Source organism: Echeneis naucrates, chromosome 10, assembly GCF_900963305.1.
Source record: "Echeneis naucrates chromosome 10, fEcheNa1.1, whole genome shotgun sequence".
In the NCBI taxonomy this organism is placed as follows: Eukaryota; Metazoa; Chordata; class Actinopteri; order Carangiformes; family Echeneidae; genus Echeneis; species Echeneis naucrates.
The window spans coordinates 338,392-362,705 of NC_042520.1; the positions used below are offsets into that span (position 1 = coordinate 338,392).

General features: G+C 44.7%; 2 protein-coding genes across 3 annotated transcripts; both read left to right on the forward strand.

The window, feature by feature from the left end:
- Positions 1–504: 504 nt before the first annotated feature.
- Positions 505–16,203, forward strand: canx (calnexin). Of its 2 annotated transcripts, none has more exons than XM_029513010.1 (15): positions 505–580; positions 8,712–8,918; positions 9,228–9,301; positions 10,670–10,728; positions 10,812–10,953; positions 11,040–11,121; positions 11,250–11,442; positions 11,544–11,733; positions 11,843–11,956; positions 12,052–12,208; positions 12,285–12,500; positions 12,624–12,743; positions 13,535–13,634; positions 13,715–13,806; positions 13,910–16,203. In XM_029513010.1, exons 2-15 carry the CDS (start codon positions 8,715–8,717, stop codon positions 13,967–13,969), a joined length of 1,803 nt encoding a protein of 600 aa, XP_029368870.1. In that variant the 5' UTR covers positions 505–580; positions 8,712–8,714; the 3' UTR covers positions 13,970–16,203. The 2 variants fall into 2 exon arrangements, with proteins under 2 accessions (XP_029368870.1, XP_029368871.1); XM_029513011.1 differs by having other exon boundaries at positions 13,538–13,634.
- A 720-nt stretch (positions 16,204–16,923) lies between these two features.
- maml1 (mastermind-like transcriptional coactivator 1) lies at positions 16,924–23,994 on the forward strand. The gene is made up of 3 exons (XM_029511807.1): positions 16,924–18,442; positions 21,082–22,428; positions 23,375–23,994. The coding sequence occupies exons 1-3, from the start codon at positions 18,119–18,121 to the stop codon at positions 23,651–23,653; spliced, it is 1,950 nt and encodes a 649-aa protein (XP_029367667.1). The 5' UTR covers positions 16,924–18,118; the 3' UTR covers positions 23,654–23,994.
- The last annotated feature ends 320 nt before the right edge of the window (positions 23,995–24,314 follow it).

Below are 24,314 nucleotides of genomic sequence, written 5' to 3' on the forward strand. Positions count from 1 at the left end.
ACTGATTTATTCATCTGGTGGAGATCCAAAATTAGGCAGTTCGTTCATAATGTTTTAATAAATAAATGTTGTATTTATATTATATATTATTATTATTATTATTGTTGTTGTTCCAATAAACACTGACCAATGCGAGACGGATGGATGCCACGTTAATAATTAGACATATGAAATAAACAGGTGAATAATTGATAACAAAAAATAAATCATCAATGATCAGATGTAAAATCTGAATCTGTTTTCTGGAAAAGTAAATGATCAAAATGATGTTTCGGCTTCCGTCATGACACCGAATTTGCTCCAATCGCGTTCCTCCAGTTTCACCACAGCCAATCAGCACACAAGCTCCCATCGGGCCTCCACCAATCATCGCTGTCCACGAGGTTCAGCTCCAGGGGGCGGGCTCCGTCCGCTTCGACTGAGATTTGCTCTTGACCAATCAGAGCCTGACAGTTGCCCGGAAACGTCAAACGTTCGTTCTTGGTAACCAATCCGTGACAGGAACCGGCGGGTTCTGCCTCGCGTCGTCCCACGTGATCCCCCTCAGTGGTTCCCAGGCGGTCAGGTCGAGGAGCTTCAGGTGAGTCAGAGCCCGAAAAAAGGCCGTTTTTTCAGGCGGACGGGTGGAGAGCCCCGCCACCGGCGGACGGCAGCTTTAACGGAGCTGTCGGCGCTTCCGGTACACATACAGCGTCGCGTTCAGCCGTTAATTAGGGGCTCGTGCCTCCCTCATGCTGCTAGCATTGAACCGAGCGGCTAACTGAAGCTAACTGACCACAGGTAAGAGCAGCTAGTCCGTTAGCCTCAGTTAGCTCGGCCGTTTCATCAGGGTCCATTCAGGTCTGATTAAATGGGGACTACAGAAGTCGGACTCTGGTTAGTTCCGACAGAAACTGTTGTGTCTCTGTCTGACCTGAACTCAACTCGGCTCGTTCTCTGCTGCGTTCCGTAATAGTATGATGGCCGAGCTAAGCTAAGTTAGCCGAGGCAGCCATGTCTGTGAGGAGGAGAGCTGCTTTTCTGTCAGGACTCATTAACCTGAAGGTCCCAGTTAAAGCTCACACGGCCAGTCCGAGCTCCATGAAGGACTTCCTGTTCAAATCTAATGAATGTGTGTGAGGGAGACGGTTAGCATGCTAACCTGCAGCCACTCTGAACAGAGCTGGACATCCTCATGAGGTTAGGATGGAAGCGTCACTCTGTCAACTGTATTCTGACATCGGGCTGCAGCTCGGTCAAGACATCTCTGATTTTCTTATTCACCCTGATTTTACATCACATTAATAGTAAAAATATGGATTTATAGATCTTGTGCTCTGGAAGAAAACGTTTGCCTTCAGAAAACGATTCAACGGTCAGCAGAGTTTGATGTAATCTACAGTTCAATATGTCTGAGTGTGTAAAGAGAAGTAGAGAAGTCTCCATGCTTTCTGCCAAAAAGCTGATGATTGAGTTTCCAGTATGTAAAACAGAGGAGCAGCAGAACTTGTCAGATGAAGTGTATACACAGACTGAAGAGGAGGATAATAATGATTATATTAGTGATTATTGCTTCCTGAATAAAGCAGTGAGAAAATAGGCTGGAATGAGACTCTTTACTGATAGGCTTTAAAATAATGTTTATTTTGAGTTCCTTGATGAAATTATAGTACTAACCCAAAGTCCAGATAAGTTATAATGTTATAGGGAGTCCTTTCTGATTATCGAGTATCGAGTTGATATCAAGCCCACCATAAGATCCTGGACCCAGACCAGGAGTGATATGTTGTGCCTCAACTAGTGCTCTGTGCTTGGTCTGAAGGAGTCCAGCAGCAGTTGGATCTGGGTTATTTAGTCTAGTTCCCTCAGTAAAATAATTCTGAATTGCTCACACTTGATCTTGGCTTTGGCAGTGTGTGTCTCTTTGTTGTGGCTATGTGTTTGTTGTTTACCTGTAATACAGAGGTCCTGAAAAAAGAATCTCCAAGTCCTGGGGACAAGCTCTCACTGGTCTGGAGGGATTCTTGACCAGCAGAAGGATTGTCCTCAGGTTAGGTTTACATGTGGCCGGCTATTTTCATCAACAGACATTTCACCCTCTCCATATTAAAATATAACATCGTGCACATTTGCCTGTATTCAGGAAACTTTTCATATACACTAACCCGTGTATGTATGCTGTCGGGGCATTCCAAACTGTAGATGGCAGTGTAACGGGAGGCTCAAGTCAACGTTAGCCAATCAGAATTCCGAAAATAGCAACAAATCACTTCCTCTGTTTCTGTTTTTCCCAGTTTACATGCAAACATGCAACCTAAGTTTCCCAAAATCTTCACTCTGGCCTGAGTTTTTAGAATTAATAATTTTCAGAGGTGGATTCTCTGTTTGTGTGCAAACGAAGGGAAATTTCTCAATTTTGTTTATGTACGTGTAAACGGGGCATTGGTCCACATGTGACCTGAAACTGTCTGACTGGTTCAACCTGCTGGTCTCTCAGTCTGTGTGAGACTTGCATCCACAGTGATCCGACTGGATCTGGTCTCTCTCTGCAGAGAGACATGATTAATCAGTTATCAATAAAATCCAATTAGTTAAGGGTTAGGGCTGTTGTCAATAGGTTGATTCAATGAAGCTTAATTGTTTTGGATGTTAATTTGCTGTTTCATTTGTAAATAATTAAGTGTCGTTGCTTCAGCAGGAGTTGCATAAAGTTCTTTACGTAAAATCTAATGTAAAAACATCAGCAACATGAGACTAAAATTTAAAGACTGCTCGACCGCCGAAATATATCGACATCGTGAATTAAAGACATTGAAGTTATGCTTATTGACTCATTCAGTCAGTTTGCATCAGTGACAATTTAACCTGCTCTTCCTGTCTGTGGTGACAAGTTCACTGATAGTGCAGTTTTCCCTAATTCCCTTGAATGCTCCATGGCCTCTGGCCAACCAGCTTTGATGATAAGCTAAATCTGCTGCTGATGACCATGCTCATCACTCTGCTGTGCGGCTGTTAGCCTGACATGCTAATCCTGCAGGTTAATCTTATTAGCTGGATTTGCTACATCAGACATTCAGGTCCTTTTTTTTTTCCTTCTTCTTCTTCTCCTTCTGTCTCTTTGATCAGGACTCATGTGGATCTGATCTACTTACTCTGGACTGATCAGAACCGCAGATCTACTAATTTAATTTGAAGATTTTCCAGGAGCTTCATTGTTTCAGGTTCAGGTTTAAACTAAAACATTTTTCCTTAAAGGCTAGAAAACAAACAAACCAAAAAAAAACCTAACAGTTGGCGACTGGCATTAGATGACCTGTAAAGTTCTGAGTCAGATTCTGGTTCAGGAACTGAAAAGCTGTGTTGAGTTGGTCCCATCTTGGACCTGGTCTTTCACCTGATCCTGGTGTGACCTGATCTGATCTGTCTCATGGTGATTCATTCATTATTACTGTATAAACAGCTTTTACTGATGTGTTATTGATGCAACCTGATCAGTGTTTTTTTTTTTTTTTTTTTAACACTATTTGACTATTCTTTCTGCACCAAGGAATTACAACCAATTTCTTTGTACTCGTGCAATGACAAACATTCTATTCTTTTGTTACTCCCAGGATACACCTCTTCTTTTAATTCATTCAACACAAGAAGTTTGCCTAACAGGTCTGAACAAACAGCCCGCCCTCACAGTGTGTGGGTGTAATGAGTAACCTGAAGTCTATAGAGACTGTCATGGGGTGCAGTAAACCCTCGGGTGATAATCTCATTATCTGAGCTGTATGTACACGTCCTGTGGGGGCTGGTTGGTCACCATGGTGGTGGGTACACAACCTGCTGTGTTACTGACAGTTGAAATGTAGTGTTTATAGAAATATACATGGACCGAGAGTTTAATCTGCACAATTTATATATATATATATATATATATATATATATATATTTTTTTTTTTTTTTTTTTTTTTTTTTTTTTTTGTAATTCAAATTTTTATTTAAACAGAGTAAACAAAAAGCTCATAGTGGTACATCATATAACAGACATGAAGGCCAGGAAGAAGAAAGACACATCTTTTAAGGCTGAAGTAGTTCCTGTCATAAGAAGTTTTTACAAATAAGCAAAAAATTACAAAAAGATCAAAGAGAGAGGACAGGGGAAAAAAAAGATTTTATATTATTTATATTTATTTATATTATTTATTATATTATTAATTTCCCTGACATATTTGCCATTTAATGCTATGATATGACTCCAGGTATCTTTACTAATTTCACAATTAAGGTCCCTCTGCCAGATAATTCTTAAATGATCACACAAGTTACTAATTAATTAAATTGAGTCTTTATAAAATGTTGATGCCTTGTGATTAAGAGGGTTATCTAGATAGTCAACAATTGGATTAGCTATTCTCTCTGATTGAAACTTTTTAATTATACAGTGTAAAATTTGCAAGTATTTCCAGAAGTCTCCTTTTTCCTGTAGCTCATATTGTTGGACAAGTTCATTAATTGACATGAATGTCTTTAGGTTTGTTGTATATTATTTTTATCCACTTTGCCAAACCAGAGCCAAAACCAAACCTTGATACCAAACCTTGGCTGAGTGTAAAAAAAACAAACAAACAAAAAAAACAACACTCGACCCTATCAAAGGCCTTCACAGCGTCAAGCGAGACAGCCGCTACAGGTGATGTGCTGGAGCCATTTAACCACATTAACCTGTTCACTCAGTGCCCCTAGTGGTTGGGACGCTGGCTTCCCAAACTAATTAACATGAAAGGTGTCCTTTATACGGCAAAAGTAGGCAGGGTTTAATGAAAATTTCCTGATAAAGGTTTCAACAAGCCTGCTCACCAAAAACAAAGAAACTTGGACGTTGTTTTTCTATCGCCGCGAAATACAAATATTCTTTGATCAAAACCCGAATAAAACATTGAATAAAACCACAAGCTTGGCCTCATTTAAAAGCCGAAGATGTGCCCAACAATAATCCGTGGTTCAATTTTATCCATGGTGTCCGGTTAATCGGACATTTTGTCTTCTTTCCCCTCTGTGCTAATGACCAGTCCATCAGACTGCACATCTACTACGCGCAGGCATCGTCTCCTGTCAATCAAAGTTACGTTGAAGACTAGTTTTCCATCCAATTTTTGAGATATCACACATTTTTCACACAAAATTTCAAACCCGTTTTTTATTTTTCCCCAAAAATATTTTTTTCAATGGCCCTATTTTTTTAGGAAATGACTTAATTCAATATTTTATGTAAAGGTACAGATGTCTTCTTTCATTTAACCCGTCAGCCATAGTTCTGGGATTAGTACATCTGCAGTTATAAAGCTTTATTTGCAGTGATACCAAAACAGGTGGAAATTGCCAAAAACGCCCTCTGCATGAACGGTTAAGTGTATGAGTCTTCTCAAATTATCTGTGGAAGACCTGCCCTTTATAAGGCCTACCTGATCTGTATGTATAATGTGTGGTAAGATCGTCTCAAGTCTTAGGACCAGCACCTTAGCCAATATCTTCTTGCCAGTGTTGTCTGTTAATCAGGCTGATTTGCTTAAAGTTTGCAGGATCTGTATGATCCCTTCCCATCTTAGGAATCAGAGAAATTAGTGCTTCCTTGAGAGATGGTGGAAGTGAGCCACTTTGAAAAGCCTCCTGAAACACACTTGTCAGTATCAGAGTAATTATATCAATCTATTCTTTATAGTACTCCACAGGAAACCCATACATACCTGGTGATTTTTCCCTATTCATAGCTAAAATGGCGGTTTTTACCTCTTCCTGGGATATTGGTTCATCAAGAAGCACTGACTGATCAAAAGATAAATTTGGAAGATTTATGTTTGAGAAAAAAATCTGATTGACTCATTTACAGTAACAGATGATCTATACAGGTTCGCATAGAATTCTTTAAAAACATTAATACTTTTAGAAGATGTCATAAGAGACCCACCTACTCTTATTGCTGGTATTAAATGTGCAGAACTCTGCTCTTTTCACTGCCTGGCCTAAAGTCTTCCAGCCTCTCCCCTGACTCGTAAAACCACATTTTCAGTCTGAACATAGCATATTCTGCTATTTTATTGAAAATATCATGAATTTGAAACTTAGATTTACAAATATTTTTAAATAGACTGTCAAACTGTCTGGCCAAATCCTTTTCCATCCTAATTAGTTCTGCTTCCAATCTTTTTATACTGTTATTGTGCTCCTTTTTCTTTTTTGAGGTCCATGCAATCATTTTACCCCTAATGTAAGCCTTAGATGCCTCCCAGACCACCGCTGTCTGTGCTGCCCAGATTAAATTCAAAAAAAGAGGATAGGTCTCCTGCAAGCTCTTTACAAAATAGCTCATCCTGCTGCAGAAATGTTCATACTCCACCTGCCCCTTCCAAGTCTGTCTGACTGTATATTTACACAGCTCAACAGGTGCATGGTCTGACAGGGAAATAGCATTGATGGAGCTATCAATGATGGCATTGGTTAGACTCTGAGATCGGAATTAAATCAATTCTTGAGAAGGATTTGTGACAGTGGGAGTAAAATGTGTATTCTCGATTTCCAGGATTGACCAGTCATGTACAAACATCAATCAGGCCATTGTCCCCCATCAGCATGTGGATGGCAGCTCTATCCTTAAGTGTTGAGATTCCTGAGTATCTATTTTTATCTCACATCCCATCTAAAACCTGATTGAAGTCTCCTGCCAGAATTATTTTACCCTGGGCATTTCCTAATATACTATTAAGACCATGAAAGAAAGATGGGTCCTCCTTGTGAGGAGCATAGATACTACATAGGGTTATTTCCCCTCCATTTATGTTGGCTTCTATACACATGATTCTACCATTACTGTCCTTACACTCTTTCAACATAGAAAAGTTCAATCTCTTATGGATCAAAATAAGAACTCCATTACGCTTTCTAGAAAAAGAACTATAGTAAACATGGCCAACTCAGTCCCTTTTAAGTTTCTTAGCTTCATCATCCAATAGATGCGATTCTTGAATGAAAGCAATGTGAGCTTGTTTATGCTTAAAAAGTACCTTTTTTCTCTTAACCAGGTTTCCACAGCCATTAATATTCCAGGAGACTACCTTGACATAAGCGCTATTCGCCATTTACATAAGAAAACAAAAATTAGATGAAACATTGGCATAAATATGTGTTGTCTGACCCTCTCATTCCAAAAACAGAAACAGCGTCTTTTGTACCACTGAGCATTATTAGGATACTTGTAATTTGAAAATTAATCAAGCAGGTCAGCAAAAACCCTCCCTCCACTGAAGAGGAGGAAGAATTAACACAAGAGCCTCTTCAGTAGCCAACAGAAGATCCTCTTCTCAATAAATCAATGTCCATGAAAGAAACAAAACTTAACTTAGGTCAGTGGGATGTCCAAGTCGCCCAAAAGGCTATAAACCAAAACAGCTGCACAAAGCTATCCAGCCCCATCATACTTCCCTCAGTCTCCTTGCGCTGGTGGATGTTTTTCCCAGTTTATTCTCCATTAGCCTGCTGCTAGACAAACTTGACCGCCTCTGATGCAATGTCAAACTTTCTCTTCCTCCCTTTCCATGCGAAACAGAGCATTGCTGGAAAAGTTAGTCCGAACTTTACATTCTTGTCACGCAGTAGTTGTTTCGCTGGTGTAAAAGTTTTCCTCCTCCTTGGCCAGTACAGAAACAGGGCAAAGTTGCATCCAATCCACACTGCGCCTCCCTTCTCCCTCACAGTTGAACGCAGAAATCTTATCATTATCAGCCTCGGAGGCTGGTCCTCCGGAGAATGTTGCGCTCTTTCAATTTCAAAGTTGTCGTCAATGAGACAATATCTTTGACAATACATGCAATCAGGTTATCATCTTCCATGCCCTCCTTCAAGCCCAACAGTCTGACATTATTGCGGCGGCCCCTATTTTCCAAATCTTCCACACGGGTCCACAGAGCATCCATGTGCTTGACATGCTGTTCGCGGTCACTCACCAGTTACTGGGTAGTCTTCTATGTCGGAGATTTGCCCCTCCGCCTCCCTTAGCCATTCCTGTATGGCCTTCACCGCATTTTTCAATTATTCTGTTGTTAATCGATGACACATCCGACGCCACAGTTTGGAGTGTCAAGCTCATTTCACTCACTTCAGCAAGAATGCCTTCCAGATTAGCATCCTGTGCAGAACTCTGTTTCGGGCTAACATCCCCAGGTTCAGCAGCAGCTGTCCCCTTCCCTCGGGAGGGCTTTAAATATCTAGAAGATGTAGATATCCTCACGCACAAACAATTCAAGCAGTTGAAAGGGTTTATAGTGTAATACTTAAAAAAAAAAAAAAAAAAGTGCTGAGATATGGACAGATTAATCAGGATTTAAGTAAATGGGGCTTAGGACAAACTCATATGCAGCCATCTTGCTCTTTGGTCCCACGTGACTCCTACTTGATCAATACTTAATTTTTTTTTTAACTGCATTCAGCCATTTCATCTCTTTCTGGTTTTAATTTTTTAAAATATCAGCTTAACTTCAGCAGATTTTCTTTGTCACTCAGTAGATTCTTCCCTGTAATAGAACCTGATGGAAGCTGTGGAAAATTGAGGTCATCACTCTTGAGAGTTGCGTAGTTCAGAGATGAATGAGTGCCGAGTCCTGGATCAGGATTATCTGGTCGACCAGTAGGTGATGTGTGATGTGAACGTTCAGGACCAGATGTGGTCTAACGGCTGCTCTCTGTCTCTTCAGACTATGGATCAGAGGGTTGGCTTGTTTATCTTTCTGGCTTTGGGCCTCCTCTGCCTCAGTGTGGCCCCTGTCTCTCAGGCCCAAGATGTTGTGGACGACGTGGATGTGGAGGATGAGGATGATCTGGGTTTGGCCGGAGCTGAGGATGAGCTGGATGGAGAGTTGCAGGAGGAGGCCCCACCTGCTCACAAAACTCCCACACCCAAGGTAAGACCAGATAATTGCAGTGTTATGACGGGAAGCCTTAAACACTCTACTCGTTAGAATTCTTATTTTGAAACCTCATCCTGGCAGTTTGACATTCACCAACAACCTTGAATGATTCAGTTTGAATTAAAGTGACATGAACTGAAGAAAACGGTTGCAGGTTGTTTTGAGTTGTCATCTGGAGACTAAAGTCTCCTTAATGCCAGTGAATGCCACATGATTTATGTCACTCAGTCACTATGTCACTGGATCAGATTCCAGATCTGTTTCAGACCCAGGGCTTGTCCTAACTTCCTCTTCCTGTGTCAGGTGACCTACAAGGCCCCAGAGCCCATGGGGGAACATTTCTTCGCAAAGTCATTTGATCGGGGGACACTTGATGGGTGAGCACAGTCCTGACTGAATATTTCATTTCATTTCTATTTACTCCGCATCATGGAAACATTATTTCAGTAGTTAGTCACAATTGTATTACATTCCTTTCATTCCACGATGGAAAAGGGACAGGAAGAAGAAAATCTCAGCCCGTTCTTAAATAAATAAAGCAAAAAAAATAACCAGATGGTCTATCTGTCAGTCATTTAACAGTCACTACTTAAAGAAAATACAAAAGCGTCAAAGAAAAACCATACACAACAACTCGCCATCAAGAAAAAAGTCAAACAGTAACAGATCTTTACCTGGCAATTTCATATTGTCTGATTTCATTTTATTTTATTATGCATTTTCTTGAACTGATAACTATTGGTGCAAGCTTTTAAATTATTTTTTAAAGAATTCCATAATATGACACCACGTACTGAAATACACATTTGTTTCATGGTAGTTCGTGCATAGGGAAAATCTAATTTCCTTCTGTGATCATAATTCTCTGATGTAAAAACAAAAAATTTATATTTTCTGGCAATGTTCTACTTTTTTGCCTTAAACATAACTAATAAAGTCTGTAACTCAACATCAATAAATTTCATTAATCCTGACTGAATAAATAATCCATTTGTGTATTCTTTCTTCCCCATTATGGATAATTTGTGCTGCTCTTTTCTGTAAAATAACCAGCAGCTTGATATTAGTTGTGTACGTGTTAACTCAAACTTCAACACAATAACTTAAATGTGGCAAAATAAGTGATCAATACAGAATTTGTTTTACTTTGTTTAGAACAAAAATATTTTTGGGAACCTTAGTTTTCACATATTTTATGTGATTTCCATGAGAGGTTTTCATCCATAATTACACCCAAAAGTCTAAACTCAAACGCTCTTTCAATAACAGATCCATCAATCACCAATGAAACATTTCCATCCTGTTTTCATTTAGGAAAAAACCACAAGCTTATTATTTTTTTTTTTTTTATTCAGTGGTAACTTATTCTAATAAAACCATTTATAAATTAACCGTTTCTTTTTCAATAGTATCTGTCAAAACTTTCACATCATCTCCTAGGCTAAAAAAATGTCATCTGCAAACACAAACTGTAATATTTTTGATATTACACATATATTTGGGCCCCAAGACTGAGCCTTGGGACCACACTCAATCTTCCTGCACTGAGCTATATTACCAGCAAACTGTACATACTGTTGTCCTCTAAATAACTGTTCAACAATTGTAAAATTACACCCCTCATCCCATTTGTAAGTTTGAAATTAATATGTGATCAATCGTATATGTCTGTTATGACTATTTGAGCTCTGACCTGTTGTTGATCAGGTGTGTGGGTAACTAACGAGTCTGTCTGCTGGTTTCAGCTGGATCCTGTCCAATGCCAAGAAGGACGACACTGATGAAGAGATTGCCAAGTACGATGGTGGGTACACACACACACACACACACACACACACACACACACACTTACACTTTCCAGGTTGATGATGATGTGGTTGTTTACAGGTAAATGGGCGGTGGAGGAGATGAAGGACAGTAAACTGCCTGGTGACAAAGGTCTGGTTCTGAAGTCTAGAGCCAAACATCATGCCATTTCAGCGCAGATGCTGCGACCTTTCACCTTTGACACCAGACCCCTCATCATCCAGTGAGAACAGCTGTTCCCCTGTTGTTGTCGTTGTTGTTGTTGTTGTTGTTGTCATCCAGTCTGTCTCACTGTGAGTTTGTGCTCAGGTATGAGGTGAACTTCCAGGCAGGTATTGACTGTGGTGGCGCCTATGTTAAACTACTGACTCAGACTCCTGAACTCAACCTGGTCAGTCTGAGACACACACACACACACACACACCCCCCTCCCTCCCTCCCTCCCTCCCTCCATCTGTAATCAAAGTTTATTTTGACATTATGTCACTGGTGGGTGTGTGTGTGTCTCTGTCCGTCCAGGACCAGTTTGTGGATAAGACTCCATACACCATCATGTTCGGTCCAGACAAATGTGGAGAAGATTATAAACTTCACTTCATCTTCAGACACAAGAATCCAAAAACTGGAGAGTTCGAAGAAAAACATGCCAAGAAACCTGAAGCTGACCTGAGAATGTACTACACTGACAAGAAGACACACCTCTACACACTGGGTAACACACTAACACACACACGCAGCTGTTCAGTTTGTCTCTGTGTGTCTGTCCATCTCTGTCCGTTTCTGTGTATAACTGTCCCTCTCTCTGTCCCCCAGTATTGAACCCTGACAACAGTTTTGAGGTCTTGGTGGATCAGACTGTGGTGAACAGCGGAAACCTTCTGACAGACATGACCCCCCCTGTTAACCCCCCGGCTGAGATTGAGGATCCTGAAGACCAGAAACCAGAGGACTGGGACGAGAGGCCCAAGATCCAGGACCCAGAGGCTGTCAAACCTGAAGATTGGTGAGTCCAGAACCAGGACCCAGGTCGGCCTGCAAGAATGGAGAGACTGAGCTCACCAGGAGGACACACAGATGCTCATGCCACACACTAATTCCTGTCTGTCCTTCAGGGACGAGGATGCTCCTGCGCAGATTCCCGATGAAGACGCAGTGAAACCTGATGGCTGGTTAGATGACGAGCCGGAATACATCGGAGACCCTGATGCTGTGAAACCTGAGGATTGGTACACACAACACACACACACACAACGTGCAACACACACTGTTGGACACACTCACAGGTGTTAGTTCACACTTGTTACTGGTTTCTGTCCTTCAGGGATGAGGACATGGATGGTGAATGGGAGGCTCCTCAGATACCGAACCCTGCCTGTGAGACGGCGCCGGGCTGTGGACCCTGGAAACGACCCATGATCGACAACCCCAGCTACAAAGGCAAATGGAAGCCGCCAATGATCGACAACCCCAGCTACCAGGTAAACCTCCAGACCTGGACCTGGTCAGGTGACCTGAGCTTCCTGTGTTCTTGACCTCACACTCTGATGTTCTAAGGGCGTGTGGAAGCCGAGGAAGATCCCCAATCCCGGCTACTTCGAGGATTTGCAGCCATTCAAGATGACACCGTTCAGTGCCGTTGGGCTGGAGCTGTGGTCCATGACCTCCGACATTTTCTTCGACAACTTCTTCATCACCGATGACCGCAACACAGCTGATCGCTGGGCTGCTGACGGCTGGGGGCTGAAGAAGGCAGCTGAGGGCGCTGCTGAGGTGAGTCTTCTCTGAATGCAGGTCCAAGTTCCATCCCCTTGTCTCTAGTCCCACGTCTCCCGTTTGTCCAGCTTAGACGCACATCTGGTACAATGAGGTTGTATTGTGGTTATGTTATTGCAGCCCGGCCTGGCTGCTCAGATGCTCAGCGCTGCAGAGGAGCGTCCCTGGCTCTGGGTCGTCTACATCCTCACTGTGGTTCTTCCTCTGGTGCTCATCATTGTCTTCTGCTGCACCGGGAAGGTAACACACACACACACACACACACACACAGGTCAGTGCCCTTTTTGACCTCTGACCTTGTGGACACAGATGTGTGTGACCTGTTGAATCCTGGGTCCTGGTCCAATGTGACACATTAACCCTCTTCAGATGTGCTGAGGTCAGAGGGCATTCACAGGTGAATGACATCAAAGCTGGTCCCACCTCAGTCTGATTTCTCAGTCTTTGACTGTTCACAGAGGTTGTCAGGACCAGCTCAGGGTCAGTTGAGTCTCAGCAGGTTACAGGAAGACATTAATGAAGCTGGATACCTGACTGGCCCCACTTCTGCCACCGCCACCTCAGGCCTGGTGACTGCTGCTGCCTTTAGAGTAGATCTGTCCTGTGTCCCGTGTTTGTGGTGCTGTAGTGTTGACCAATCAGTCTGGAGCAGGAGACCCTTTCAAAAGACAGGTCAACCACACGTGTTTGATGACGACGATAGCTCTGCTCCTGAAAGGGATGCAGTCGATCAACCTAGGTTCTAATAATTACTCATTGACACAAGGAATGAACAGAACTCTCAAAGTTCAGGACCTACGAGGTGTTAGGGGACGTGGTCTCTGGACAGGAAGGGCCAGTAGTGACGCCAGGGAGGTCAGGGTGTATAAGATCCATCCCACATAAAAACTATAGATGTTACATATTTAGATCTTGCTCGTCATGTGTTATTGTGATGGTGGTGTATTGTTGTGAGTTGTATACGTAGTTGTTGCTCGTTGATAAGCGTTTTGACATCAGGTTTGTGAGAAACTGACCTGTCTGTACCGCAGAAGACGAATGCGGCGTCTCCGGCGGAGTACAAGAAGACGGATGCCCCTCAGCCCGACGTGAAGGAGGAAGAGGAGGAGGCTGAGGAGAAGGGTGGTCCAGGTGAGCATGATCAGGTTTCAGGAAGCTCCTCACCCAACTACTGCAGGTCAACTTTGGTCTGACCTGATCTCTTCTTACAGCTGCAAGTGAGGAAGATAAGCGTCCAGCAGCTGAGGAGGAGGAGGTGGACGAGGAGGAGGAGGAGGAGGAAGAAGAAGCTACAGCAGAAGAGGTGAGGAGACCAGGTCCAGGTCGATCCAGCTGATCCTTAAATCGCTGTGACCGAATACAATCCCATGAGACATTATTACTTACTGTGATTGTTTCCTCTGTAGAAGCAAGAGGAAGACATTCTGCGAAGATCTCCCAGGAACAGGAAGGTCAGAAGAGACTGATTCTGAATCCAAAGCCCTGACCTCCAAGCCCCCACCCCAAACACCTCCCTCCCCTTCTTCTGCCCTTGAGGTGATGAAGCCTGATTGGATCCAATGGAAGCAGCGAAGCCAACTGGAAACTAATCAAGATATGGACGCCTGACGAAGATGACAACGATGAAGATGATTCCAGTATGAACAGGACTAAGTTAGTGATTAACTGAGATTAAGTAAAACTTCCTGCATCATTCCTTAACCATACCTGAACAGACTCAAACCCATGAGACCAACGTTTACCGTCCCACCATCTGTACCCACCTGAGCTAACGACGGCTGTGCTGCGCCATGCAGCTGGTCAGCCCTCCTGTAAGCAGTTGGTTAGGTTGCTGACATCACTGTCAACACCTGATCCAGGCTGTAGGAGCCGCCATGATCTGGCTTCAACCGGCTCAGTCAGACCCCATCGGTGCACCAACCTCAAGACCTGCTAACAGGCTTATAACTGGATAATCAATCTGCAAACAGACAGAACAACGTCATCCTATTTGTTCTGCTAATAGACCGTAGATCTGTTAGCATTACCAAACACATAAACTACTGAGTCTTGTTCAATATCCTGTTAAAAGAAAACTCCAAATGAGACAGGAAGTGCTGCCATTATACCTGTTCATAACCTGTGGTCAGTCGGCCCCTGATGAATAGTTATCAGGAAATTAATTAACTAACAATAATCAGGATTATCCATCAGATGGCTGCTAATTAGCCTGCTAAACTAAACTGGCCTTACCAACCTGTCTAATTTCCAAGGTTAGCTTGCTAGTAACACACAGACAGCTGTTCAGTGAAGATGGCCAGTAGGTCAGAGGAGTGTTGCTTGTTAACTCACAGCCTACTTCGACTCCAGTGTAACATGGCAAAGCTAACAGGCTGCTAACAACAGACAGTGTAAGTAACTTTAACAGCAACTGTGTTAACTCGCTAACAGCCGCCGTCTTCCATGAGCCTGTTAGTTTGGAATAGCCTGCTAACTTTTAAGGACGTGACCGCACACTCCAGCTCACACGGACTGTTTCTTCTTCTCATGCTGTTGTTTTTGTGATGTTAGCTAATGTTTTGTCTCCTGTGCATTTTTTAATGTGTTAATGTCCTAATGTCAGTAGACATCAGAGGCCAGAAGGTCAAACATGGTCTTCATGATCCTGCGATGAGGGTGTCAGACATTTATTAGCTGGTGCCACAAAGGTAGATCAGACTGGTTCAGTGTTAGCAGCAGCTGACCACTGTGTCCACTGTGTCCTGCGTTGCAGGACACAGTGGTCCTTTGTCGTAGTTCAGCCCCATGTTTGGAGATGGCACCTGAACATTTATGCTGATTTTTGAGATATACAAATATGAGCTTTCACCACATCTCATGGTCTTCATCAGCTGCAGATGAAAATCATAAAAATGAGGTTGAAAATAAGTGAGTTATTGTTGATCTGCTGCTGCTGACATCAAGTGAGTGATTCAAACCTTCATTCAGTCAACAGAAAGGGATGAATCAAATGTTGGTCTGATTGACCTCCTGACCTCTTGTCCAGCTCTCGGATCTCGTGAGTCCTCAGTTGTCCAATAAAAATAATTAGAAATGAGTCCATGAACTGTGAGGATGTTTGTTTGTGATGACATCATCAAGTTCACCTGAAGATGAGCTGGACCTGTGGTGTCGCTCAGACGTAAACAGATCAGCTTCCTGTTTCCATGTCAGTCCGTGCTCTGAGTGTTTGCTGTAAGAGGTCAGGGGTCGTCTGTTTCCTGTTGTGGGTCAGGTAATCAGCAGATTGGTGCAGACAACTGATGCCTCTGGGATGTTTGTGAGTTCGCCCACCTCTACCTCCTGGTTGCCTTTAAATTTCCCTCCTCTTCCTTGGGTCAATGAGCCGCATTTATTTGGATTTGGCTGTAAACTCTTGTTTGTTTTTTGTTTTGTTTTTTGGGCCTTCCTGTTAGTACCCTGTGTGGTGTCCGGCTGATGCTGACATACCGTAAACTGAACACTGTATCTGCTGGTGAGATTTTCAACGACTCTGTAACATTAACGCTTTATTTTGTTGACTTTGTGTTGAGCTGATGGTCCCCGCCATTCTCATGTAGACGGACCTACTGACCCACCTCAGGTCCAGCTCTGAGTAGAAAACTGTGATGATGGAGCCTGATGCCAGTTGGGACAAGCTGTCGACATTTGTTTTGATGAATAAAATAAACAAGAAACTGTCTGTCTGTTTTTAAATTGTTAGAGTTTTACAGTTAGTTCACTGACAAAACGTCAGGAACCAGGTTGGACATTTTGGTCCATAACAGAGATTCTGGACTGCATTGAAATCTGGAAAAATTCTACTTTGACACTTTTCATGAAGAAAAAACTCTCCAGGTTCAGCTACTCCAATGTAAAAGATTTCACTGTTCACCCACCTGCCAAGTCAGGTGGATTGTGTGAGGCTGTTTGAAACAGAGAAGGTGATTGGCTGAAACACGTCAGTCAGTGGACCTTTAAAAGCTAGTTAACTAGCTAGTTAACATGTCAGTGGATGATTCTTGTTTTTGTCACTTAAAGTCACTTTCTTGAAACCAATACAGTCTGTTTTGAAAAAATGGACTCACGAGACTGATCGGAACAACAGTTGTGGTTAGTGGAATCCCACGTACCCGCTGTTCATCTATCTTTAAGTAGTCTTTAAGTTTCCTTCACCGCCGGTCCATCATAGAACAAACACACACGAACTTTATGTGGCCGGATTATTTAATTACAGTGAAAAAATTATAAATTGAGCTACTTTTACGAAGTGTAGGCGAATACCGGGATCTAATTGGGTAATTTTGTTGTCTGTCAACACTGCCGCCGGTTTCAATTGGCTGGTCCCTCTTTCAATCATCAGATGGGCGGGCCCAGGCACATTCTTCTGTTGCTGATGGAAAAAAAGAGAAAGTTCCCAAAATGGCGGCGTGGACCTGCCTGTCCGCTGGAAAACAATAGAAGCAGCACAGAGGGACCAAGTTAGCCCCTTCTGACTGAAGACCTCCGCTTCTCAGCCAACCATCCAGACTCGGGCTCGGCCGCGGGGACGGTCATCCGCTACGGTGCCTGAGAGAAAATACATTTAAAGTATGACGCCTTATTTAAACGTTTCGCGCTAGCCACCTAGCTAGCCAGCTATCGAGACCCAAAACATAGCGTTAGCAGCTAGCGGCTAACGGCTACACGGAGGCGGAGGATCAGCTGTTAGACAGATGCTGTAGGAAGAGCGGACAGCTATACTTTCACAGTAAGTCCATTTAAAACCTAAATACGCTGTAAATGCCAGGGAGACCCTGTCGCCCTTTTCAGTATGTGAAAGTGTCGTGTTAGGAAACACGCTGTGTCGCTTAGCGGAGAAACCGCTTCCAAGTTAGTGGATAGTGTTAGCCCGTTAGCCCTGCTGGCTAAATCCCCGAGCTAACTCCGAATACTTGAACAAAATAAAGTTTTAGTAAGTTTCGGAGCCGCTGTGATGTTCTGAAATAGCGCCTTCAGGCAGCACACCGAGCCAAGTCCGAGGGCCAATGCCAGCCAGCCCCCACATAACCGCGTTTCAGCGGCGGTTCGGGTGGTTTTTAGGGAATTTTCGACGCTCCAACTTTGATTTGTGAGTGGAGGAATGCGCTAACTTCATTTAGCCTCGACGGGACCGAGTTTGATGGCGAGACAGGCAGTCCCGACGGTTTTGTGGAGATTTAACCCCAGTGGGTTCCGACTGAGGGGGTTGTTAGAGCCGGTGGTAGTTTTCACAGCACGGGGATAAACACCCGAGAGGGCTTTTTGATTTGTGGGGCTAAAATCGGACGGAAAGCTGCTCCGGCTCAGGTAGCTCTGTTTGTGCACAGCAACTTAAATGAGCCACACTTTAAAGGAGGCGACTTTCCACCGGGCTCAAAGTGAGTAAAACCAGCAGGCCGGATGGTTTCAGACCGAAAACAGCACCGAGTGCCGCTGTGACTGAAGGCCATTAGCAAGACAAAGGTCGCCTCCATGGAGCCAGCTCAGGAGGCTTTGTAAAGGGCGAGGGGGGTGTAGAGACGCCCAGAGAGCAAAGAGTCAAATTCAGCATTTTATGGACGAAACCTGAGCCGGGAGTTTACGACAAGTCTGTATTGATGATGGCGGATTTTGTTACACCGCGACACAGCGCGGTGATGGAGAGGCTCCGACGGAGGATCGAGCTCTTCCGGCAGCATCACAACAGCTGCGAGAGCCGCTACGAGAACGCGACCCTGGAGCGCCTGGAGCTGGAGAGGCAGCAGACCTTCGCCCTGCACCAGCGCTGCCTGCAGGCCAAAGCCAAGAGGTCCAACAAGCACCGGCAGCCCCAGCCCAGCGGCGACCAGGCCGGCCAGAGAGCTCCGGGCGGTGGAGGCGCTGAGCTCGGGGAGAGCGGAGCGACGGCGGCGGAGCAGAGCCGGAACAGCACCCTGATAGCGGTGAGTGAGCTCCGGGCACAGACACACCACAGACCGCTGCTGCAGGGACAGCTGGGGGGGTCCAGCCTCTTTGACAGCTGCAGACAAATCACAACAAGACCAGCACTGATGATCCAGAACCGACTGGTCAGAGAAGCTTTCAGGTTAATGGTCTCCCAATTGTTTGAGCAAAGAGAAATCACTTCCTTTGTCTCCTATAAGAATAAATAAAGTTTCTTTGTTGTGGATTAGATCCCTGAAAATAAATACATTTTTAGACATTTTCTCTCTCATCTGTTGATTGAGGCTCAAATACGAAATGTGTGCAGTGATGATCGGTCTTGGTTTCAGTCCCATTTCACAGCCAGCTGAGCAAAGTCTCTTTCATACATATTGAGAATAAATGAATGAATTGCTTTCACGTGTACTTTATGTTGTGAATAAATAACTGCAATTGGATAAAACAATAACCTGATCATTTAAAACAACCAACGTTGTCGCACTGTGGCAACGATCACAGAATAATTGAAGCCAACCTGGAATGTCAGATTATAGTATGTTCTCCTGCAGGACACATGTCTGACCCAGTCATCAATAATGGACTGAGGGTTTAAGTCCAAACCTGAATGTGGAGCTTCAGATCTGGATTGACCAGATCTGTTGTTGGTGTGCAGACTGTAATGGTGTGATGACGGATTTTATCATCATTCATCATCATCAACTTGGTCTGTGCTGCTCTTTTGTTAAGAAATTGCATCTGTTTCTTTTTTGAGCTTAAGCTTTATTTGTAAACAACCTGGAAGACATGTCGCTCTTGTTTGCTTGTCTTCACCATCGTCTGTTCTGATTGTTTGGTTTGTTGATAAGAGCACTCATAGTTTAAGTCTGGACTCGGCCCGGACTTTCCTCAGGCCCATTTGTCCATCTGAGAGATGTTAGGAGACCCTGTACAGGGTTCTAGTTTCTGCATATCAAAGAGGTACTGATGGTCATTGATGCTGGTTTTTGGTCTGGACCCCATTCACCGAAGGGTTCTAAGTTCTTTAATTTTTCGGACCTTCCGGTCAGTGGTGAGGTTTCATGGTCCTCTGGAGATTGTGCTGTCTCTGAGGAGGGTTTTAGAGTTTTAATTGGGGTTTTTAAACTGAAGAGAGGGAGAAGACTGGGGACTGGACTCTTCTGTGAGTCCAGGTCTGTAGTTTGTAATACCCCCTCACAGCCGAATAATCACGGAGTCACTCTAAACTTTGCTTTCATTCACAGCCTTCAGGAGGTTGTCCTAAAGCACCTCTCCACTGCTGTGATTGGCCCTAATCAGCAGTGATGTCACTGTCAGAGCTCAGAAAGAGTTGAACATGGAATGTCTGTGTCTCAAACTGCAACAATAAACAATCCCTTAGAGGAGAAAAGAAAGTCTCTCTGCAAAAATTAAAAACCATCAACAGATTTGTTTTATTCTTTGGTATTGAACTGTTGATAAATCAAACATTTGCAGCTTCATTTGACATTCTGGCTAAACCTTCAGTCTGCATTTCAGCATCACATGACCACCACCTACACTGAGCACGTGCGAGGTGGAATAAACAGGAAGCAGTCAGTTAAAGGAACAGTGAAGTTTTTAAGTATCAGTTTGTGTCCATCCAAACGGTCACAAATGACCTTGACTTTTCAGAGTAAAAAACATTTGTGCTGATGGAGTATCCAAGAGGGATGATTCAGACATGATCCTTGAGGCTCTCGGCTCAGTCTGGACTGTATCAGTAAACACCTCAGTCTGTTCTGACCTGACATGTTGATGCTGCCATTTTGGCTCCAGTCAGAAAATTCTCTGCATGTTTCAGCGATAACATCACTTTTCTATTCAGCTCCCTCCATCTGCCCCAACTGATCAGGGATATTGATCAGCAATCAGAGGTTTAGTCCTGAACCGGTCCAGCAGGCTGCCGTGTGTACCTGCTGGTTCTCAGAGGCAGCCTTAGGTGTGGAGGATCTGGTGACCACACACAAACTGTGTGAGGATCAGCTGATGTGAGTCAGACAGGAAGTTCTGAGTGTTTCCTCTCAGATCCGGAGGGTCAACAGCCTGCGGTGTGGGCGTGTCCGATCAGCTGACTGCTCTGAGGAGGCTCTTTGTTGTCGGCCTTATGTAAGAAAGCTGAATCTGTGAACAGCGGCAGTTTTTTCTACCCGGTCTATTGCAGACCACAGCACCCCCTGTCCAGACCATGTCCAGCTGCAGTCCCCTGTGGACCTGCAACAAGTTAGGACCGGATTTAATGCATGCATAGTTTAAAACTGAATCCATAGGCAGATTAATTAATTGACAACTATTTTATATTCTCATACCTTCAAATTTTGATAATCTTATTTTATGAAGATTCTCTGTACACTTGAGGTTATTGACTAATCAATAAATGAAAATATCATCAGCTGACGTAGTGAGTTTCAGCCTTTACGAATGAACCAATCAGATCCATAAAGAGGGAATTAAAAAAGTAGCAACAGGTTAAAAAAAGTTCATGAGGTATAAAATGATTTAATCCTGAATCATTCAGTGAATGTCGTAATTTTGTGGTTTTACTGGCACAGTCCTTAACCACAGTGTCCCCTGCTGTTTCCCAGTATTGACATATCTTTGCTGCCTCTGTTTGTTCCTGCAGCTGCAGGAGACGGTGAAGAGGAAGCTGGAAAGTGCTGGTTCTCCTCTGGGCAGAGACCAGGTCAACGGCTTCACTGACAGTTTCCCCCCCAGCAAGAAGGCCTGTCTGGACAACGGCACCACCAACGGCTCCCCCTTGGACTCCAAGCTGGGAATCAGCGACTCTCTGAGCTCCAACGGCATGCACGGAGCCACGGGTGAGCCGGTGGACAGTGGTGAGCCAGGTTCAGACTTTCATCGTAAGGAGATGAAGCAGGAGCCAGACGACATCCTGCCCATCATGCCTCCGTCAGGGGGGGGCAACAACAGCCTGTTTCCCGACCTGAACCTCAACGAGCAGGAGTGGACGGAGTTGATGGAGGAGCTGAACTGCTCTGTGCCCTACGAGGATATCCAGGACATCCTCAATGATGGCTTTGAGGACCGAAAAGATCCGCTGGAGCTAGCTCCTACTCCTGGGGTGGGGGCTGTGGGAGGAGGAGCAGGAAGTGGCGGGGGAGTCCAATCATCCCAGGGCCTCCTTCCTCCAGATCTGGTGAGTGTGAAGGCTGAGTTCTCCCCGGCGTCGGTAGCTTTTGAGCAGGACTCTCGAACCGGCTCCCCCCATGTCCGATCCAACTCATCTGGGCCGCCACCCCACCCCACCAGCTCCCCCGTTGCCTCCTCTTCCGCCTCCTCTCCGGCTGTGGCATTGTCCCAGCCGGCTCCTCCCCCCAGGCAACTACAGCCTCCCCCAAACCACCTCCTTCCGCCTGGGCCCCCGGTGCCCAAAGACCTTTCCCCCGCCCAGCAGCTCCAGCAGCTGGCAGCCCAGCAGCAGCGGGCCCAGCACCTCCACGGGCAGATGCAGCACAAACAGCCACAGCCAGGGGCCAAGTTCCACAACCAGGGTCCGCACACCCACCCCCCTCCATGGCCCCAGATGGCCAACACCTCTCAGACCCCTCTAGGGGCCGCATTTGGTATGGACAAGCCCACGAGCCCCTCCCTCTACTCCCAGGACTTTAACCCCAACGCCCAGAAACAGTTGCTGATGCCTGGTCAGCCCAACAAGGGCTCACCTAAGGCGGGGGCTGCCAGCTACATGCCAGGGCCTGGTGGGCACCCCAATATGATGGGTCATGCACCGTCAGGACCACCCCTCAGTCACCCACCAGCCCCAGGAGCTCAGGCACCGGCTGCCATGCTGAACTACAGCAATACAAAACCCCTGTCGCACTTCGAGGCGGGACCCGGACCCCCAAGGCCCCTCAACACCCAGAACAAGGCGGCTCTTATCAGCCTGCTCAGACAACAGCAGATTAAACAGAAGAACATGAACTACCGACAACACATCCCACACACACAGGTGAGACAGACACACAGCTTTTAATAATGGAGTTCACCTTGGTAACCCCACAGGAAATTGTGATGTCACAGCCAGTCAGTCTCCTTCAGAGGCCTAACTTTCAAAGTCTCTGGATCAGTCCTGTATCTTTCTGAGTTTGTGTTGACAGAATAAAGACAATCAGATATTTGGAGCAGATTTTTTTCATCATTACTGCTCCAAAGAATGAGCAGAACTCCTGATCAGATAAAGATAGAAACTTCAAATCAGCTGTAGAACGACCCAAAAACATCAGAGGAACTTTTCTTTGGAAAAGAAGGAAACATTCAGTGTGTTTGTAGTTAGTTCTTGTTTTCTGATTCCAGAGAACACAGTCTGAACTGATCAGACAGAATCTGATGAGGAGGACTTTTTAACAATGGAAAAATAAATGTGAAAACAGAAAAGACTGAATGTGGCTCAAAAAGCATTCTGTACAAAGGGCTGAATTAAATTGGTGTGGTCAGTACAGAAAGACTGAAACTGGTCTGTGGCTTCTGGTCTCAGTCCAACAGGTGCAGTTCAGTGTCAGAGTGTAGGTGAAGTGAGGCTGCAGCAGGGAGGCCCTTTATTCAGACCAGTCTGGGCCAGACACGCGTGTGCGCGGGTGCATTTATGCGTGTGTGGCGGGGCAGCTGGTTGCTAAGGCTCCCAGGGGGGTGAAGGGGGGTGAAGGGAGGTGATGACAAAGCAGCCTTTCATATTCAGGCTGTATTTAAATTTAGCTGCTGTGAGCAGATTCTCTCTGTTGATTGGAGACTCACTGAGATAAATGAACTGTGGCTGCTCCTGACAGGATGTCCCAACAAGCTACATCTGAGTTTTTATTAGTTTCTTTTAAATCTGGGGTGTCAAATCTGGTTGTCTATAGAGACCAACCAGACACACACAACTAGCTCGACAGCATCTGAGTGTCCCTCTTTGACAGGACCAGAACAACTACCCCGCTCCTCCTCATGGCCCAGGACCCGCCAACACTATGGCGCCTGCACCAGGAAACAACGGCATAGCGGCACAGCCTGGGGCCAACCCAATGACAAGTAACCATGGAAATGCAGCATACCTGAGCAGCCAGGCGGTGCTAAAGCAGCAACAGCAGCATCAACAGCAGATCCTGGAGCAGCAGAAACAGCAGCAGTACCTTCAGAGGCAGCAGCTCATGGCTGAACAGGTGAGTTACACCTGCACCTGGGAGGTTAGGGTTTAATAATACTAATGATTTCAGTAGTCATTCATTTCAACTGATTGATCAGCAGGACATGGAAATGATTATTGGTCTCAGCTCTTGTTTACTCAAGTTTCATGTTCAGCCATGTGGTAACTTTTAAACCAGTTTCTAAATTACAGCTGTTTTAATGATCAATCAGTTCAGTTGCTGGGAACTGTCCATTGGACACTAGAGGGAGCTGTTGTTGAGTCAACTGTTATGTCAAAAGAAGACTCTTCGCTGTGTGTGTGTGTGTTGTGTGAATGTGTGTGTGCAGGAGAAGCGGCAGCAGGACCAGCAGCTTCAGAGACGTTTGACTCGTCCTCCTCCACAGTACCAGGACCAACCGGGACAACCGGCCAATCAGAACCCTTTCCCTCAGCCGTCAGTTAACCAGTTTACAGGTACAGGAAGTTACACACAGAAGGATCAACACACCAGCTACACACCAACACTAAGACGTGAATTTTAGTTGCCAGTCTGTCCTGTGAGGGCTGAGATAAAATCAAATTTAGGACCGGGTTATTATAGGGGGTCACAAACAGACTCGGTGTGTAAATGACGTTCACTGTCGATTTGACTGAAAAATATCAGCAGCTGTTTCTGATTAGATCCTGTGAGACAAGTTCTAACTGAAGAGGAAATGTTTCATTACAGGAGC